Source organism: Vombatus ursinus, unplaced genomic scaffold, assembly GCF_900497805.2.
Source record: "Vombatus ursinus unplaced genomic scaffold, bare-nosed wombat genome assembly UNPS02000577.1, whole genome shotgun sequence".
NCBI lineage: Eukaryota > Metazoa > Chordata > Mammalia > Diprotodontia > Vombatidae > Vombatus > Vombatus ursinus.
Genome location: NW_020940355.1, coordinates 18236411 through 18258121, shown reverse-complemented (window position 1 = coordinate 18258121; position 21711 = coordinate 18236411). Strand labels below are relative to the sequence as shown.

The 21711-nt window shown below is 34.9% G+C and overlaps 1 protein-coding gene across 1 annotated transcript in view; it reads right to left on the bottom strand.

Moving 5' to 3' along the window:
* Nucleotides 1-20255, bottom strand: part of SLC35B3 (solute carrier family 35 member B3) — a 46378-nt gene extending 26123 nt beyond the window's left edge. The window contains 6 exon segments of the mRNA XM_027845428.1: nt 1003-1110; nt 3818-3972; nt 7358-7479; nt 10661-10912; nt 10914-10946; nt 20141-20255. Of these exon segments, the coding sequence (XP_027701229.1) occupies nt 1003-1110; nt 3818-3972; nt 7358-7479; nt 10661-10912; nt 10914-10946; nt 20141-20236 (766 nt within the window). The 5' untranslated portion in view covers nt 20237-20255.
* Between the last annotated feature and the right edge of the window lie 1456 nt (nt 20256-21711).

The following is a 21711-nucleotide window of genomic DNA, read 5'->3' as shown; positions in this document are numbered from 1 at the left end:
AACATGAATGGGATTTTGGAGGTTATCACATTTTATAATGCCTATTTATTTCCAAATATAACAGTATTTATCCCAGTTCCTCTTAAGAAATTATGAAACTAATTTACAGAATTCTACATAGCATGATAAGGGAAAAATTGTTCATCCAATGAAAATTCTAAATGCATTTGGGTTTTATCATCATATGTATGAGTCAGCAAGAAATTTTCATTCTATTTAATCTTATAGCATATATTCCCTTTCTTAGGCAAACTAATAAGATGCAAATAGATTTGTCCTTGACAATGTACACATTTAAAGAATTTTTATTAAATCAAGAGGGCAAAGGAAATCTGTACTCTAATAGTTTGTGTGTATGTTTCAAGTTACCCCCACATATAGATGTATATATGCACACACACATATACATACATATGTACACATATACATATACACATACATAAATCTTAAAAAATTATTGATTATATAAAAATAATTGTGGGATTATAATAAAAAATTAGAAAGGTAGCATGTTGTAGTGCATTGATTGTTGGACAAGGAGTCAGAATGACCTCAGTTTGAATTTTAGTAGCTGAGTGACCATGGTCAAGACACTTAAACTCCCTGAGATCCAGCTTTTTTCTCTGTACCATGGAGATGATAATATCTACCCTTGGTAACTACCTTGTAGGGTTCTTGTTCAGTTGAAATGAGATAATGTATGTAAAACAATTTGTAAACTTTAAAGCTCTATAGGAATGTCAACTATTATTATGACCATGAGGCAAAACTATGGGGTAAAACTATGGTTCACATGGGGTCAAGATCCAAAGGCCACCACAACAATTACATTATTTCCAATGACCTTTGTAATGTAATTCTTCATACAGAGCATATGACAAGCTTCTATCAGAATCATGTGAATTATTGTTTTGGACCTGTACCAGACCATCATTAAAATTTCTTATAAAATTGCAAAGGCAAAAATGGTTATGAAATTCAAAAATACAAAGAGTTTCTTACCTGTCAAATTGAAATTTGGTGCAACTGTGCTGTCAGCTAGAGTAAACCATATTAGGCCAAGACTCATACACACTGCAGCAGACACATCTGCAATATTGTAACGCTTTCCTATATGGAACAAGAGTTCATAATATCAGATACCCCCATTTTATGCATATATACTTAATGTAGCTTTGTGCTTTGAATTTAATAAAGTTTTCCACATAAATCCTTTGATATACTATCATGGCTCTTCAAGGCTATGTCAATGGAACATGAGCTCTGGCAGGCCCTTACCAAGCAGGCTCAGCAGCATCGACGTCTGCCATCAAGGGCCAACCTAGCTAAGTTCACAGATATTTATCAGCAGAGGGTTAGCTACTAATTGATGAACTGTATTGGCTATAGCAACTTAAAAAAATGTATATAAAGACTTGGAGGAGTTGGAATGGAATAACAAGTCCACGAAGTACTGTAGTGAATAAAGTATAACAGATATCCACTTTTCAAATATCTCTACAAAATCAAAAAATAAGACCTGGTTTGTAGTTTGAATTCAGCCACTACAAGGTATGTGATCTTGGGCAGTCATAACTTTTCTGTTAAGGAGTTTAACACAACTCTAAGCATTCAATAAATGTGGTAGATTAATCGATGTGAGATTTCAACTCCACTATCATCCACATCATCACATATAAGCCTCTGGAAACTAAGGTACAAATATATCTTCAAATATTTTCCAATAGGTTATTGATTAACATTAAAAATATTTTAAATGGGGTAATATGGGTTCCCTTCTTTATCACAATACTTAATAAATATTTCTAGAGGAAAAAGTAGTGACATCCAACATTCAACAGACATTTACATTTGATGCAGAGCAATGAACTCATTCAAAGGCTTTATGGTCTGGGCTTGCAATCACCAGATGACTACTAAAATCCCTTCCAACACTGAAATTCTGTGATTCTGTGTTGAGAATAAATAAAACACAACTCTTTTCTTCAAGTCTGCAATCCAGTAGCTGGAAGAAAAGAATTTTCACTGAACTTAATGGAGGCACTTTACTATCAAGAGCAATGATTTCTGAACTCTGAAGAAAACTACACATACACAAACATGTCTATATAGTTCTTCCAGGTAGTCAATTCTAGAGATTGATGGAGTGATGATTTAGGGTAGTGTGGCTGCTAAAATATTCAAGTCCCATAAAGTCACTAAGCTTCCAATTATATGACATATAGCTACATGGTATATTTCATTAACATGATCTTAAAAATATTATTCAAACACCACCTATACTTTAACATCTATAATACTAACACTGAAGTGTTAGGTAGGGAAATTAAATTTGAGTTTGGACACTGACAAAGACATTGCGTATTAGTGGTTTTATCACATTTAATCAATCAACAAACATTTATTAACCATATACTGCTTACATAGCACTGTGCTAGCTACTGGAAGGACAGAAAATTTAGATAAAACATAATCCCCACCTTCAAGAAGCTAACTGTCTAACGGGGGTTAGACACCAAAATGGATAACTATCATATTCAACATTATAAGAAAAGTTCATTAGAGAGTTGCAAAACAAAGTACTGTATGAGGTCAGAAGATCATTACCACTCAGGAGGATGAGAGAAGGTTATGCTATATTGTGACCATAAAACCATTCTTTATGTCTCAGTGTTTGGGGATAAGGCATGAGGATCAAAATCACAAGGAAATGTGGCTATTATATACATTTTCATTTATAAATTCTTTTTCCAAAAGTGAAAATTATATGTAAAAAGTAAACTTTTGTAAAAATGTTACTTAACACCTAATTAACTTAAAGTAAATTGTTCTTAGGATATTTTATCTGAAACAAATAGTGCCTTAAATTTATTACTAGTACTTGCTTTGTTAACTCTTATTTCCACATATAGTTTGTATGGGGACCAGACTGAGTCAAAAAACAAGCTTAGGGAAAGAACAGCTTTGTTTGGGTTAATTCTTTACTCAAGTGTGATATCTTGTCCATTTCCAGCACTGGGGGGGGGGGTACCAATGAGAGTGGGTTGTTGGGGAGCACAGGATAGGGTAAATGAGGTTTATGTAGTCACTTTATTGTTTTGTTGAAGTGTGGTGAATTCCAAAAGGAAATATGAATGTATTTTGTGCATTCATGTGCTCCCCTACTCCATCAGGTCAGATAAAATAGTTTTGGCTACCTTTATTCTCCTTTAACTGAAAGAGTACAGGGCTCTACTAATATCTACTCTTTTTGATATCAACTTTAAAATAATGTAAATAAATATAACATTGTACCATATAAATTGTATGCAATTTAGGAGTAAAAGGGAATAATTAAAGAGCAAGAAGGTGAAGGGAGTCAATCTAATTGCATTCTTCCAAATTTCAATTCTGAACCATTCTTATTTCTTTGGTAATTTGCTTTCCTCATCAGACCATTTTACACATAATCAAGAAAAACTAAAATTCAAGAATAAGGATGAATATAAATTCTCTCAAATAATTTAATAAAAAAACCCACAACACCAAAAAGTTTTCTAAATTTAGGAAAAATGGGAAAAATCCTGATATTTAAACTACCTGCATCTAGGTTCAATAGGTATGTCAAAAACTTCAGGGAACAAGGTACATAATCATATTTTGTTTCGATAATTATGCTCTTTTTGTAATATACCAATCATAATTTAAAAACTAAAAATGAACATTTACCACTTTTTAATGGAAGCTAAATGCTTTTTATAATGTCAGATGCTATTAAAAAAAACTCTAATGGACAATCTTTAATTAGCTCTAAGGAATATTAAAAATCAATCATTACCTTGAATAAAAACTCCTCCTAGCATAACCGGAATCAATTTGCAGCACTTGAAGATGACTTGGGTGGGGTAATTCAGGTAGCCTAGGGAAGTGTTTGACAAACCCATAGTACCCACGGTTAGAAAAGCTATTATCATATAGGTTTTTCCTGGTATCCTGTGAAACACAATTAACATTAAAATGAAGATTGGGGACCAAATTAATAATGAGACAACTCAAGATGTGTTCACAAAAGGGAAATGATTTGGTAAATAATTTTCTAATTTTTGCTTAGCATTGCTAAAAAGTATCATTTATTAAGCCAGGGAATTTTTTTTTTAAAGATTGAAATTATGACCCTTATATCTTTGAATCACTTTACGGAAGTATGTTGGAAAAATAATAATTTTGACTTTCATTTAAAAATTATGAAACATTTGTTAAAAATTGCTTATGCATATGGTTTCATAAAAATCAAAATATAAAAATTGGTTTATTTTTTTGCTGAAGATATAGATATGCCTTAAATTATATTCTTCAAGACATACAATACTTTTGTCTACATATATATATAAGCTGTGTGACAAAATGCAGAAGAAAATTACCTAAATCACTAAAACTTCTTTTGCTGTGGGGTTGTTTATATAACGCCAAAGAACCAATCTAATATTTTACTTTTAAACTTCAATTAGGCTATGTGTAGGTTCAGATTACACTTTTGCCAAGAATTGATAAATGTAGAATTAGAAAATCAAAATCCCAAGTTTCTATTAGGATAACCAAACTATCTAATTCAACATCTTTGACTTATACATTTTTAATTTGCTTTATCTTTGGCAAACAGCACCCAGAAAATAAAAGCATATGCCAATCAAAGGTGTTTATTGATTTCATTTACTTTCATAAATTCTTAATTCTTAGGGAGATGATGTTTTAGTTGAAACTTTTTAAAAGCCTATATTGATTTTTTAAATTTCCTTTATTAAAGAATACATGATTTTATGTTGAGCAGTTACACTTAGAAGGTAACTAGGCTGAAAATATAATACAAAATACAGTCAGTTCTCAATACACAAGTCGAAGAGCTTGGGATAGAGGAATAAATAAATTCAATACTAATTGAAGTTTAAAAGTAAAATATTAGATTGGTTCTTTGGCATTATATAAACAACCCCACAGCAAAAGAAGTTTTAGTGATTTAGGTAATTTTCTTCTGCATTTTGTCACACAGTTTATATATATATGTAGACAAAAGTATTGTGTGTCTTGAAGAATGTAATTTAAGGCATATTTACATCTTCAGCAAAAAATTAATTTTTATATTTTGATTTTTATGGAACCATATTCATAAGCAATTTTAAACAAATGTTTCATAATTTTTAAATAAAAGTCAAAATTATTATTTTTCCAACATACTTCCATAAAGTGATTCAAAGATACAAGGGTCATAATTTCAATCTTTAAAAAAAATTAGAAGTTATCAAATCTATGTTACAAATATTTTTAACCTTTTCGTCACTGAATATTTAACCATGGGGGGAAAAAAAGGATTTCCTCTCTTCCTTGCCTCTCTTTCTCTTTAGCGTTTGGTCAAAGGGCTGAATAATAAAATAGTTCAAAAAGGGGATAACAAGAAAAAAGTTACAGGAAAGCAAAAGGCATACAACATGCATAAATAACATTTTTGGTTCAAAAAACAGCACCAGTTTTAATAAAAACTTAAGATATAAATATCTAAAATCGTACACATCTTTATTTTACAAATACCTAGAGAGATGCTGTAATTCAGGGACTGTCAGTGTGTTAATGATAAGTCCAATTTTGGAGGGTTTTATTCTTCAGTCATAAAATATACCTCAGGCAGACATTTAATGAAAAATTTTAGTTCAGTGTTGTATTTATTTAGTTTATGAATTAGTTTATTTAGTTTACAAATTCCTCTCCCCAACAAAGTACCATATTTTTTTCACTTGTACTTGAATCATGAAATCAAACACTCTTATTTTAAAATACATAATCTGTGGGTTAATGTTGTCCTACCAAATGGATAACACTTAAAGGTTATGGAAATTAAGTCCTGAAGTTCTTTAAATGTAAGGTGAAATTGGCTACAGTAGTTCTTTTGGCAAGTTAAATGTTAAAATTTGAGTTAGTATGACTTTCATCATCTACATATCATGTTTCATTTAATAAAATAGCACCAGCTACTTTTTATATAAGAAACCAGGAAACCAGTGGCTTTCAAACATCCCCAAAATATTTCTAGTAGCATCTCTTTTCAATTCTCTGTGAGAATTTTGTCTTACTGTTTAGCAACAAAAAAAAAAAAAAAGGAAAGAAGCAATACCCTGGGGTTCTACAAAATCAGCAACAGAAATCTAAAGGGCTGAAATTTTTCCAACTGTCTTAGCAGATGTATCTGTAATATGTTTCTACTTCATCAACTTCAGATCAACCCTAAAAATATATTGGAGCTTGGGAATTTTAGATATGGAACCAACAATGTACACTAGAAGCCTGAAGAATTTTGATAATCATTGCTACAATCCATTTCCTACCATAATAATTAAACATGGCAAGATTTTGGAAGAAAAAAAAACTAATGAAAAAACTGCTCTCTTGATATTATGTACTGTGATGTATCTAGCTATATTAGTAATAAAGTTTTGCTTTTATTTTAAAATTACACATTTTTATCAATGCTAGTAGCCAGAATCTATGTATTGACTATCAAACACCAATAATGATTGCTACATATATGAGTTACAGTCTTCTTAATCTAAAAATATACATTTAAATATAAGGATATATGATGATGACAGAAAACATCAGAGCACACATACTTCCAAGGTTATTTCACAAACTTGAGACTGCTAGAAGTCTGATATGTCTTATGCATGGTTTACAAATAATATTTGATAGACTTTTAAGAGTTTTTTTCAATCCAGGTGGCTGTGTTAAATAAAAATAAAAAAGTTATGAATATGAAAATAGTGGTTTGAACACACCCTATCAAGAATACAATTTAATTATCACTGTGTAAAGTGAAAGGATATTCCATGTCAGCATTTTATTAGCAGTTTTAGGTATTGTAGACTTCAGTCTGTGATTCCACACTTCACTGAAACTTTTACCCACAAACAAAATTTCTTTGAAATAGATTATGCCTACTTTAAGATACATGAATTTGAAAACTTTTACCGATTGTCATTTTGTTTTAAGAAAGCAAAATGAATCAGGAGTCAAACCCTAACTGTATTTTTATATCCATCGGAAGTATGCAACTACAAAATTTTGTATTTCTCAGTTAATTTCTGAGAATTACTTGAGGAACAAATACTTTAAAAAGTGAAATAACAGATCTGAAACAGAGTTCAATCAGTACAGAAAAGTAGGGAATTAAAAGTCAATTGTTATTATTTAAGAAGCTAATAATTGTTTTGAAAATTTTATCATATACTCTTGGGTATCAAATGCAACTTTCATATGCAAAATGCTTAGAAGATAACAGAAACAGAATTAAAATCTTGTCCATAATTGAATTAGGAAAAAAAAATCATACCTTCTCCTTTTGTCCTGAATAAGCTGAAGTTCTATTAGTCCAAATACGGAATAAAACCCAAACTGAACTAAAGTGAGGTACCAGCCAAAGGGCTTAAAACCCTCCACTGAAAATATCAGCTCCTGTCAAGGAACATATGAAATCATTTAAGTTCCAATATGATTACCCACAAATAATTAAAATACTAACAACTCAAGACACACTCAAGCAGAGATCAAAGAAAGTGAATGACTACAACAAATAAATGAGAATATAAGACTTCTGATACAGATAAGTCAGACTGAGCCCAATCAAACATAGAGCCTGACAGCTACTCTACAGGAGACAGCAGTAATACTATAGAAGCTACTCTGCACAGAACTGATGTTAGCTGATGCACAGGTAAGTCCCCAGTAAATTGAAGGAAGGGGTTTATGAAGAAAAAATCCCAGGCATTTCATTCTTCCCTCTGAAAGGTTAATATTATATAATTACTGCAATTGAAAGAATTGCCAAAATGACAATCAAAGGATAGTTTATTCCAACATTCTCAAGACACTGATTAAACAGGTAGCATAGTTTATTAGAATATAAGTATGAGCTCAAGCTTATTATAATTAGGCTTCTCTAAAAAGACATATAATTAGTTCAACTCAATTATTGCTAAAATGTATCTTACTGATCATGAATTCTGTAAAATCTAATTGATTTGAATCCCAGTAACTTAGAACTGAAATTTTTAAATGTGGAGTGGGATTTGGCTTGCCTTTTAAAAATATTAGTATATGAAGCAAATTAACAGCATAAATAATTCCCCTTGGAAGAGGAATGTTTAACCAGCTTAAGAAAGTTGCTTTAAAGTACTTTAGAAGCACATAATTTATACATAATAAATTTACTGATTAGACATGTCTCCTCTTATCATCAAAACAGTTACTATAACAAAATTAAAAAGAAGAATTTTCTTTAAAACAATCCTATAATTCCCACTTCTTAACAAACCAGACTGATCTTACCACAATTTGCCTGAATTGGGAGATCTGTATGCTCATGACTCACTCTACAAGAATGGGGTTTTGTTGTTGAAAATAAGCTTAGCAAATGTGAATCTTCTTAGCTTTAAATGTCCTCAACAAATAAATAACTATGCTTGAAATAAAAAACAGAAATCAGAGAAGAGTACTAGAGTCTTTTTATTTAAAAACAAAAACTAAAGCAACAAAATATTGAATTAGATGTTCATTGATATCATTAAACAGATTTTAAAGGGCCCTTTGGCATTATTGTCAAAAAGGAACTACTAATTCCTTTGTACACATCAATTTGTAAAATGTCTTGCTTTCTTTTGGATGAGAAGACATAAAATGAAATCAAAGCTCTCAAAAGTATGGTTTGACATACAAAATAAGTAATAAATATTAATGTATAAAGTATAAATATTAATGATTTAAAAAAAAGGTTCCTCTATATGGGCTAGCCGACCAACTTCCTCTGGCTTTTTACCTCTGAATCCCTTTTTTTTTTCTTTTAAAACTGGTTAAGTATCACCTTCTACATGAATCCTTTCCTGACCACCCTCATTGCCCCCACCTGTTAGAGCCTCCTCAAATTTACTTTGGATTTATTTTGGATATTCTTATTTGTAAACCAGTTGTCTCCCCTGATAGACTATAAGATAAGGCCTTCAGGGGAGAGAATATTTTTCTGTTGGTTTTGTATCTCCAGTGATGAGCATAGTGCTTATAAAAGCTGGCCCTTATGCTGAGGACTCTCCTGTGCTGGATCAACCTGCAGGTCATACCTGTTACACTGTCCTGTGCCCTCTTCACTTCTCCTTCTATAGGATTTCACTTGGTGATTTCATCACTACCCACGGATTTAACTCTCATCACTATGCTAATGATTCTCAAATGTATTTATCCAGTCCCAACCTCAATGCTGATCTCCAATCTCACATCTCCAACTGCCTATTAGACATCAATTGGATATCCTGTGGACATCTTAAACTCAACATATCTGAAACCGAACTTACTATCTTTTCCCCCAAACCCTCACCACTCCCCCTTCCAAACGTCTCTATTATTCCAGAGACAAGGTTCACAACCTAGGTGTCATCCTTGACTCTCTCACACCTCCATATACAATCTGTGGCCAAGACCTATAGATTTTTTAACACCTTTTGATTATTCCTCCTTCTCTCTGCTGACACCACCACCCCACTGACAGAGGGCCCCATCATCTCGCACCTGGACTAGTTCAATAGCCTGCTGGATGGTTTGCTTGCCACAGTCCATCCTCCACTTATCTGTCAAAGTGATTTTCCAAAAGCGCAGGTCCAACCACGTCACTCTTCTACTTAAACTTCAGTGGCTCCCTATCACATCCAAGATCAAATATATAAATCCAGTTTGATGTTCGAGGCCCTTAATAAGTAATTGCCACACTCTCCATTCCCCATCTTTCTAGTCTTCTTATACCTTATACCCCAAGTATCCTTCAGTCCAGTCACACTGGCCTCCATCTTGTTCCTTGAACAAGACTCTCCATCTCCTGGCTCCAGACATTTTCACTGGCTGTCTCTCATGCCTGAAAAGTTCTCTCTTCTCATCTTTGCCTTCTGGCTTCCCTGGCTTCCTTCAAGTCTCAGCTAAAATCCTACCTTCTACAGGTAGTCTTTCCAAATCCCCTTAATGCTAGTACCTTCTCTCCGTTAACTTATTTTCTATTAATTTTGCATGTACTTTGCTTGTACATAGTTGTTTGAATGTCCTCTCCCATTAGATTATAAGCTCTTTGCGGGTAGGGTCTGTTTTTTGTCTTTCTTTTTATCCCCATGGCTCAGCACAGCACAGTGCCAGGCATATAGTAGGCTCTTAATAAATATTTACTAATTGACTGGCTTGTTAATTGATAATAAAGATTTTGAGGAGTACAAATGATCTCCTCAGTTACACTTACTTTAAACTTTTTTCATACCTCCAAAAGAAGATGTAAATCTGTAGGTAGTCTATTACAATCAAATTTTATAACTTTTTCTATCACTAATAAGACTCAACACAAAATATGGCTCTGGTTTTTATGAAAATCATAATGTTCCTTTACTTGAATTGTAGAATTAACTTTATCCTATCAGAGATAGCAGAAAAACTGATTTAAAAAGTATATTTCATAAAACTTTTGTTTACTTAAAATCTAGGATTTACTAAGTCAGCAAAACAGTGTACACACACACACAAATATACACGTATACATATGTACTATCCCATAAGAATAAGTGGCATCATTAAATAAGAAATAAATGAAAATGTGATTTTTTTTCTTTACCTGCAAATATCCATAGATTAGGTAAAATACAAATACTCCTGTAACACATATGAAAAACTGAGTGGCTTTGTTAAATTTGCTGAGATTTATGCCAAGTACTACAATGTCATCTATTGACTTGATGTGTGGTGACATAGTTTGGGCTTTGGAAGAGACACTGATAGAAATGTATTTCCTGGAGTTGTTGAATTTCAGATCCATTGTTCTTAGTTCGACGCATTCAGTGCTTATGGAGCTACCTTCTCTATCTATTGTTGAGGTCTTCCTTGGAATGTTGACCAAAGTCCTAGAGAATAAGACAAAGAAGAGGTGTGAAATTCAGACCACAGGGTGAAATTATATTTCTATTAGGCCACAAAATTTTTTTTATCTTACATTAAACATTATATTTTAAAATTTCATAAACTGGTTTTACTCACTTTCAATATAAAAACATTTGTTTACCTTTCATAACCATCAAAATATATGTGCTTATGCTCACAATTCATCTTCTCCTGTTTAAGATGATGGTGAAGTCCAATATTAAACAGCCTACATCATACTCATTTCCATGGCAACAAACCGATGGTTAACACCAAATTACTAACTTAATCCTGGGATTATACATTTTAGAGGGCAAATAATATACATATGTATAAAACATGTATTTTCAACATTATACCAAAATAAAAGCCATATTGTAAAATACATTATTTCCTATATTTGTTTCAAAATGAAGGTCACAAGTTATATTTTCATTTTTTATGAAATCCTTTATAAAATAAAATATTCACCTAGTTTTTACTTGTAAAATTTCAAAGACAGTAAAAAGAATACAGAAAATAACTTTTGGGATTATATATTCATGTAACTTTTTAAAGGGCACAATAGTCCAACTCATAAACCATTTCCATGAAGATTCTTTGTCAACATTTTCAATAATTAGCACCAGAGAGAATATTACAAAACCTACTTCTGATAAATACTACCTGTGTGATCCTGGACAAGTCACTTACCCTCTATGATCCTCAGTTACTTCATTTTTAAAATGAGGATAATAATGCCTGTAGTACCTATCTCATAGGGTTGTTGTGAGATTCAAATCAGATAGGGTATTTAAATGTCAGCTATTTGTTATTTCTATTACTCCTTTTTTTTTAACTACTTAAAAAGAACACTGGATTGTAATGCAAGTGTCCAGCAATTATTCATAATACTAATTGCACTAAATTTTAAGGCTAATGAAAAAATAAAGAAATGCATATGATGACTGAAGTCTTTGGTCATGCCAGCCTATGGAACTGACAAACAACCTAACTAGTCCTCAGAGATTCCTATTCACTTCTATGGTAAGAGTATCAGAGTACAGGTAGCTGAGGAGGACAAGAGTCTGTTCACAGTCAAACACTTCTTTTTTTAGAATCTCTTTAAGAATGAATTTAACTTGGTATTGTAAAAGTGCTATCTAAAAAACCATGATCAACCATACTTTCATTCATAAGGCAGAAGGAAGCTGTAGCTAACTGGAAGAATGGCTTGTAAGTTTGCCTCTGAAAGTAACTGGTAAAAACAGTCTTTATCAGGTGCTCAAGGTAATGAGAAACATCATTTAACAGTCTACTTTGTTACCTTGTCTTGAAGGACTCATGGTAAGTGTATATAAAATGTAGCAGCAGTTTATGTAGCAACTTCTGTTTTATTGGATGATTTAGGGAAACATTAAAAAATGTGAGAAAAATTCTGTAAAAGAAACCTATAAATAATACTTGATAACATCACATAAAGGTAGATGAAAATTAGGTAAGTTTAAGAGTAAGAATTAAAGAAGCCTCATGCCTGTAATATTATAAATATTTTTTTTTGGCAAGGAAAGCTGAAAGGCTCAATTCATAGCAATTTCCAGATACTAACATTTAACCCATTCAGAATCCATGTCATGGCATCACCTTCCTGATGTTACAAACCTCTCTGACAACCAAACAGCAAGTAAACAACTATTTGGACTTTCAAGTATTCCTGATAAAAAGACCAGAGCTGAAAAGATGTGACTTTCAAAGACTCAAGGGAAACATCAAAAGGTAAATAGGAAAGAAAAAATATGTTATTCTATGGGGTTAAACTGTTTCTATCCCTACACGGGAAAATGATACTTGTAACTCCTAAAATCTTTCTCATTACTTTGGGTTTTTAGAAATCAAAGTTATCTATAGTCATATGAAAAAATGCTCTAAATTGCTATTGATTAAAAGAACTCTAAGGTACCACCCCACCCCTATCAGATTGGCTAATATGAAAGAAAAGGGAAATGAAAAATGTTAGAGGGAATATGGAAAAACTGAGACACTAATGCACTGTTGTTGGAGTTGTGAACTGTTTCAACCATTCTAGAGAGCAGTTTGGAACTATGTCCAAAAGGTTATAAAATGGCATATATACTTTGATCCTACAATACCACTACTATGTTTGTATCCCAATGAGATAAAAAACTAAAAAGGAAAAGGACCAATAGGTGCAAAAATATTTATAGCAGTTCTTTTTGTGGAGGCAAAGAATTGGAAATTGAGGGGACACCCATCAACGGGGGAATGGCTGAACAAGTTGTGGTATATGATTGTGATGGAATACCACTATCTTATAAGGAATGAAATGAATGTTCTCAGAAAAACCTGGAAACACATGTACTGATGCAAAACTGACGCAAAAAAAGTAAGTAGAACCAAGAGAACATTATACACAATAACAGCAATATATTATGATGATCAACTGTGAATGACTTAGCTATTCTCAGCAATACAATGATCAAAGGCAATTTTGAAGGACTTATGATGACAAATGCTATCCACCTCCAGAGAATGAACTGATGGAATCTGAATGCAGATCAAAGAATATGTTTTTAAACTTTATTTTTCTTGTTTTTCTTTTAATCTTGTGTTTTCTTTCGTAACTTGACTAATATGGAAATGACTAGTATGCATGACTGCATAGGTTTAACCTATATCAAATTGCTTGCCTTCTCAATAAAGGGTCAGGTGTGGAAGGAGGGAGAGAATTTAGAAATTAAAATTTTTAAAAAATGTTGAAATTGTTTTTTGCAGGTAATTGGGAAAAAATAAAATATTAAAGAGGGGAAAAACACAGTTGTCTCTTATCTGAATAAACTTCTGAAAAGCATGTCAATTTATAGCTTTGTAATTACTGTGCTTATGACAAAACTATTTAACAACTATTTACCCTTGAAATGTCTAAAATTATTTTGGAAAGAGAGTAGTCTTGATGATACTTATTTTCAAAAGGTATATATATATATATAAATATATATATATACATATATATATAAAGTATAAGTGTGCCATATGAAGTTCCGAAATTTATAATTTTTACATACAAGCAGTAATAACATAATGTCCGACATAATCAACACTGGTTAGTGTTATTCTGCAAATGACCCTATGGACTTTAAACTAGTTTTCATGTTGTAGCATCCAGAAAAAAAATCTCCAGTAGTGAGGCCAAAATTCACAAAAATCAATGAGAAAAAATGTGTGACATTACAGATTCAAGTCATGTATAAAGCATCTACTGAGCTTTGATTTTTAAAAAAGTGCCTTTTTATTTCTTTGTATCTTTCAGTAATATGTTCCTTCCCCTCACAAAAGTCATTATTCTTTTCTTTCTCTTAACATTCAATTAAATTAACCATGCCAAAGGTGAGTACACTAATACAGATAATAAAAACACAGAAAAGAGAGTTGGCATAGGACTCTTTTAGTAGGACTATTTGCAGTTGAGAGGCAGGAAATCCAGTTATGGGAAGCAAGGGGACCTCTGAGGCAGCCTCCCTCCCTTAGCCACCGGGAAAGGGCATATACAGACAGATCGGAACTTGGACCTCCCTTACTTAATGATATGAGCATGTTCAACAAATATTTGATAAACACCAAGACACTGTTAATGTGATGTCTTTAGTTAAGCAGTATTCCTGACTGGTTTGTGTATTCCTTCCCCACCCCCAACACTTCCTCTATTCATACTTATTACCCAGTGTTCCAATCCCTTATACTTGTGTTGGACATGTGAAGCTAAGGCCCTCTGGAACTTGATGAAGAACTCATATCAAAAAGTAAGCATTCCCAAGGACTAGGCCAAGAAAGAGTGTAAAGGATGTGAAACTGACAAACTCATATATTTACCTTGGGCAACAGCTGTATTAATTTCTGGGCTATATTAATTTAAAATCTTCCCTTAACAGCCACAATAACTTGTTTCTATTTAAAGGTGTTATTAATCAGAAACCTACTTTTCCATTCTCAAATAGCATCAAAGACCAGATTTTATAGAAAATTTACCTTTGATGTCTGACGCCTAAAAGATGCTTGTCTTTCATATCCTATTCAAATACTAATTCTCACTAGGTCCTACCAGCCGTGATATCATCCATGAACCTTTCCCTCCCTTTCTCAAGCAAACTCCTTGAGAAATCCTTCTACATTTGGTGTCCCCATCTCCTCTCATCTCTTCTAACCTTCTGCAATTTGGCATCACATTTTATCATTCAACTGAAAATCCTATCTCCAAAGTCACCAATGATATCTTTAATTGCCAAGTTATTTTCTCAGTCCTCACCCTCAATCTCTTTGTGGCATTTGATACTATTAATCGATTTCTCCTTCTGGATACTCTGCACTCACTGGGTTTTCCTGGCCCTGATCTCTCTTGATTCTCCTCCTGCCAGTCAGACTGCTTCTTCTCAGTTTCCTTTGCTTGATTATCATCCATCTCATCACATCTGCCAACACTGAGTGTATGCCAAGGCACCATTCTGGTTTCTCTTTTCTCTCTTAAGTCTTGCTTTGTACATATTCCCCTTTGGTCCAGCCCAAATGGCCTACTTGCTATTCCCACAATGCTTTAATCTCTCATCTCTCTGTTCCTCATTGCCTGGAATGTACTTTCTCTTCATCTCCACCTCTTGGAATGCCTGAGTTTCTTCAAGAGTCAATTCAAGTGCCATTCACTGAAGAAGCCATTTCTTGTCTCCCAAGCCCCTAATAATTTCTTCTCCAAGGTTACCTTGTATTTTACTTGTATCTTTTATACACATCCTATGTGCAACTTTAGCTCTTTTAAGGCAGAGACTGTTTCTGCACAGAAAGCTAGATGGCACATTATTGGATGTTTACTAGCTGTGTGATCCTGGATGAGTCTCTTAAGCTCTGTCTGCCTCAGTTACTTCATCTGTAAAATTGGGATGGTAATAATAGCACCTGTCTCACCTCTATGTTTTAAAGTGAAAATGTTTGGAAAGCTCTTCACAAACGTAAAGTAGCATATAAATGCTATTATTATTTTCCTTTGAATCTCCAGTGCTTATCACAGTACCTGACACACTTTGGGGACTTAATAAATATTAGCTGACTGGTTCTCAAATTGGCTGGGTCTCAAATTAAATCAAACAAGCCAATGTTTACAGTAATCAAAGAGAGCTGTCAAAACCCCTTATCTTGCATTCAACACAGAAATTTAGTCATGCAGACACTATCAGATTTTTTGTAATTCAATATGGTATTCTAGAATATGCAGCCTCCAGATACAATACTCATAAAATAACAGTAGATTACTGAGCCAACATAATCTATGCAACATATTTAGACTTCATGTTTTACTTTCATGTTTAAGTACAGAATATCTCTAAAGTAAAATGTTATGTAACAAATCCTATTTTCACACTCTTAAATTATATAATTAGATATGTATCCTCTAGTTCTGTGCATTCTAACCCGCTACTAGGAGAAGGTGAGAGGAGAATATCATGTGGTAATGCTACTTCCTGCTTTGTTAAAGTGAGCAAAATCCTCAGACCATCTAGAATATTTGTGAAGTGGGAGAAGGAAGAATTTTGCTGCTGTAGTGGTGTTGCTTTCTGCTGTCAACATTCTAGTGGCTGAAATAACCAAAACTCCCAGATCAGCCTGCCACCATAGTGCCAGGCAAAAATACCATACATGAGTTTGATGTAATGTACATCAAATTCATTTCTGAATCATGGGGGGAGGGGGGATGGGGAGGGGGGAGGGAGAGAAAGAGGGAGAGGGAGATAAGGAGAACTAGAACTGGACTGGGAATACCTCCAGCTACCTCAGCCCTGGGTCTCCTTTTAGTCTCTGACTTTCTGAGAATCACTCCTCAGCGGTTGATGACAGATAGTACAGTTCTAATCCTGGCTTGCTTCTCAGGCAACGATCAGGAAAAGGAATATGCTCACAGCCTCTAGGACAGATATTCAGATACTTAAAATGCTGGCAAGTGGGGGAATGGGGGAAACTATTTCCTGAAGCTCAGTCAATCCAAGGAAAGGATTGCACAGCAATCCACTAAGTCAGGGTTCTAGATGAACCAGTCCATTGAAACATAATTTTTGGAAGAACTTTTCTCTTTTAAATAATATCAAAGTTTCTTTTATTGTGATGCTATAAAACATTGATACTTGCACTTATTTTAAAATTGGTAATAGTGAAGTGACAAACAATTAGGCTTAGAGTGATTATGCTTAATGGAAAGTACCATAAAGCAAGGACTCTTCCCTACTTCTCAGCATTGGTTCTTTCCTATTTTTTCTTCCATGTAAACTACGTATATTTAATATATAGTAAAATCTCTGAAAATGTTGTTTGTTTTAGTTAAAGTTGTCTCTTCATCCCAGTAGAATCTTTTGGGTAGTTAACATTAATGTAATGTAAGCAGAGAGGCAAAAGATGTCAAAGAAGCTAGATTACTAAAAACATGTTTCTGTGATCCCAAATCAGGCAACAAAGGAAGCAGGAAACCAGAGGCAAGTGATGGGGGGTGGAAGAGGAATTTAAAGGGAATGCAGACAGCTGGCAAAAGGAGTTTAATGGATGTACTGTGATGAGCTACAGTTTTTGATGTTTTTTTATGTCTGGACTTCTAGAATTAAAAGTTAGAGTCTCTTTTCAGCTAGCAGTGAGAATAACTTTGTTCAATAAGTCACTCATTAAGTGTAATAAAATTTAATAACATAATATAGACTCCAAGCACAAACTTGTAGGAACTCTAAGCTTAGAAGGATTTGTACCATTCTTAATATTACATGCATGAAATCACACAACAATTTAAAATAATAAGTTTGTATATATTTAGTGGCCTTAGAGTAGTCAAAATGCACAAATTTAACAAAAATGTTTTTAAGAGCTAAAAAGTATAGTTTTAGAAACAAAATTCCTGAATATAAAGAAACAACATTTTGGCTAATTTAAGAAGACTCTCAATACAGTTTTTATTCAGTAACAAAAATTATTTAAATTAAGTCACATTCTATAATGAATATTAAACCAAGGAACTATGCCCACTAACATATATTGGTATGACTAAGGTTTAGTTAATCCAACTGGGAGGCTGAAGTTCTAAGGTAATAGATTAACAGCTTCATTTTGGAGAACTTGTGAAATCCTATCAGTTTTATTTCATAACCTTACTAAATTTTAAAAGGGCTAGGAAAAATCCTAATTGACATATATTCATTTGAAAAATTAAAATGATCAAAAATTAATTTTACTTTTATAATTTTACAATGCTCATAACTGGTAATTCTTATAACCACTCAGTGTTGCAATCATATAAGAGCTCCCACACCCAGGAAAATATAGATCCTTGATGTAATACTAAGTTCTTGTAAAACTAGGACTGAGAATCCACTGCCCTAAGGCTTTCTATTAAAGTCAACCAAGAAATTGAGGAACTTAAGCTTCCCAAGGGCAGTGTACACTTTTGGTATTTCTTTAGTTGAAGGGTTCCTAGCACATAGGTTCATAGGATTTAGAGCTGGAAAAGACCTTAGAGAGCACTTAGTTAACCCCCTCATTTTATAGACATTACATAGTAGACATTTATTAAATGAATGCTGAACTGAATTGAAACTGAAAAAAATTGCTCAAAATTATATGGAGAGTAAGAGTAGCAGAAGTGATATTTGAACCCAGGTCCTCTGTCTTAAAATCAAGCATATTATGTCTATTGCATCACACTGTAGCTTTTGATGGGCCAGTAATATCTACAACCTTCTGAAAGGCTACAATTATTATTTAACTACTTAATCTGGCCCCACTTTTTTCTGTCCTTAGTTAAAAAAATAGTGTCCCACCAATGAAACAGTAGATATTTCAAACCCAAATGATTATGACATTTCACATAAATAAGCTTGGTTCTGGTTATATAAGTCATGATATAATGTAGATGTGATTGAGTATGGGGAAATGGGAAGAAAGAGCTTGTGGTAGAAATGGCCTCTTTATAATCACTGCTTATAGTTAACTACATGCAAAGCTAACATTATCAATATTCTTTTATTATCATCTACTGTTTCAAAGTATAATTAAGATTCAGCACCAATCTTGCTTAATTTTTTTTTTTTCTGGTATGGCCTTGTGATTTCATGAGTATATGGAACTTCTGGCAAAAAAAAATCCCTTTTGTTACGAATGCAGAGGACTGCCTCTGAAAAATGTCTAGTTCAGGGCAAAAAATATCAGTTGTCTAAACTTTTAAGGACTTCTTTAAGTGCTTACCCTGAAAGTCAAGCCAAACAATTGATTTCTGAAGTGTTTCCCCTCTCCCCTATATCAATAAAATAACATTTTGCCACTTTGGTCTGAAAATATTAAGTAGACTGATGTGGGAGGGTGGAATATATAGGTGACTGAAATCCAGTTATTTTGATAACACACCCAATTGGATTGGGAATTCCTTGAGAGCAGGGATTGTCTTTTGTCATTCTTAGTACTGTGCCTGGCACATAGTTGGTGCTGAGCAAATTATTGGTGACTTGCTGATCTGACTTAAATATCTTAGCACACCATGTTAAAAATAACTAAATATATACACATATACAGAAGTGAAAGCACTGTGTGTGTATGCATATATATGCACACATACATATATTCAATGCTCTTAATTATGTGTGTATATATACATATATACATAAATATATACAAGTACTTGTGCATCTACATAGACACAATCAATACCCACTTGTGTTTTTAAAAGGGCTTCATATGCAGATAAAAATCAGATATTTTAACAAGACTTTTACAGATAACTTTCATGGCACAAAATTCAATCCCTCTGTAGGAGTAAAAGCAGCAATCTTCAACACTTGCCCCTAACACGGAAGCGCCCACAGGCACTTTTCGCCCTAGAACCAAGAAGAGGCAAATAACTATTGGCTCCAGCGCCTAGATTGTAGAGGAGGCCAGACCATAAAACCTGTACCAGGTCAGAAGTGTCAAGAAACCAAGGAGCGCGGGAGGTGCGACCGCCCCGGCCCCAGCAGGTGTAGGCCCGGGTGGGAGCAGGTGCCGGGCTACAGACGGAAGTATCCAATGGGCTATGCAGAGGACAGGTGTATGTGAGGGGTGGGCAGGGGTTGTCTCCCTGTAGGTGGGGCAGGATGCCGAGGCCACGCCCGCCTCAGGCAGAAGCGGTCACCTGGGAGGGTGGCCTTGGACCAGGAGGAATCGTCTCAGAGCCCCCAAATTCGCCGAAATCACCTTCTGCCACCTGCACCTCCGCTGCGTTCCGCATCCCCGGTGCCGCTTCCCGCTTCCGCGTGTGTGTATGTACGTATGTGCGTGGGTGCGTGCGTGCGTACGTGCATGGTGCGTACGTGTCTCCGCGTGCGTGCGCGCGCGCGCGCGCTCGAGCCAGCAGAACCGAAAGTGAGAGCCGCGTTGGCTCCGCCTACTGCCATCCCAACACTTGGGGTCTCTCCGTTAGGTCGTCCTCCCCTCCCCCCGGGCCCCGGGGAGCGCGCGGGGTTCGTTACCTCGGAGCTGACACGCTCTGTGCTTGCTCGCTCTCCCCGCCGGGGTGAGGGACGAGGCGCGGCGGAGGCGGCCGCCGAGGTAGCGGCAGCGAGCCGGCCTCCCCTCACTTAGCTGCTGAAAATGACGTGGGAGGATGGCGAGCGCCGATCGGATCGAGCGTGCTCATCTTCCTACTCGGCGCTCTCTGCCTTAGCTGCCCGTCGCGTTGCCTCGGGGAGGGGAAATCGTCGCCCGGAGAGCTCGCACGTGGTCCCGCCCCTGCCGCCCCGGGGCTCTGCTTTATCCCTCGGACTTCGCTCCTCCAGCTGGTCAGACTGCCTGGTCTGAAGTCTGCCCCACGAGTACGGAACCGGGAGTACTTCAGTTTACCCGCGTTTCCAGGACGTTGCCACAAGCAGAATCTTGTTCTGCTTCAGCTTACCTCATGGAGTGAGGTAACGAAGATCATCGAATAGAGGGATAACTAGATGATATTTATGTAACACTTAAATGTTTGCAAAGCACTTTACATGCTTTACGATCATAGAGCTAGAGGCTAATAATTATACTAATAATTACTAATATTTATGTAGCAACTACTGTGGGTCAGTCATCGTGCTGAGCGCTTTCCAATTTTTATCTCATTTGATCCTCACAACGATCCTGGGAGGTGGGTGCTATTATTACTCCCGTTTTACAGATGAAACTGAGGCATACAGAGGTTAAATGACTTGCACCGGGTCACACAACCACTAAGTAATCTGAAGCTGTATTTGAATTCAGGTCTTCCTGACCCCAGGCCAGCCCTATCTACTGCACCATGAACTCCAGCTACTCCTTTTTATAGAAGAGAAAACAGGTCCAAAAGGGTTTAAAGTGACTTGGCCAAAGTTCCAAAGGCAGTAAATGGGAAAGTAGAAATTCTTACTCAGATTCTGGGACTCCAACACACTGAGATAGGTGTTATTAATTTCTGCTGTTTTAGAGATGAGGAAAATGTCCCAGGTGTCAGAGGCTAGATAGGAATCCAGGTTTCTTCTGATGTTCATTTCTTTCCACTGCAACATGCTTTCTTTAAGTAAAGGTTGGATAACAGTCCCAATAGCAATAGAGGACCAATATTGGAGTCTGAAAAACTCACGTCCTGTCTTATACAAACTAGCAATGTAACCATAGGCAAATCATTGAACCTCTCAATTCCCAAGGCAACTCTTTAAGGTTACGGACTGTTCTACCTGGAAGTTTTTTTGTGTA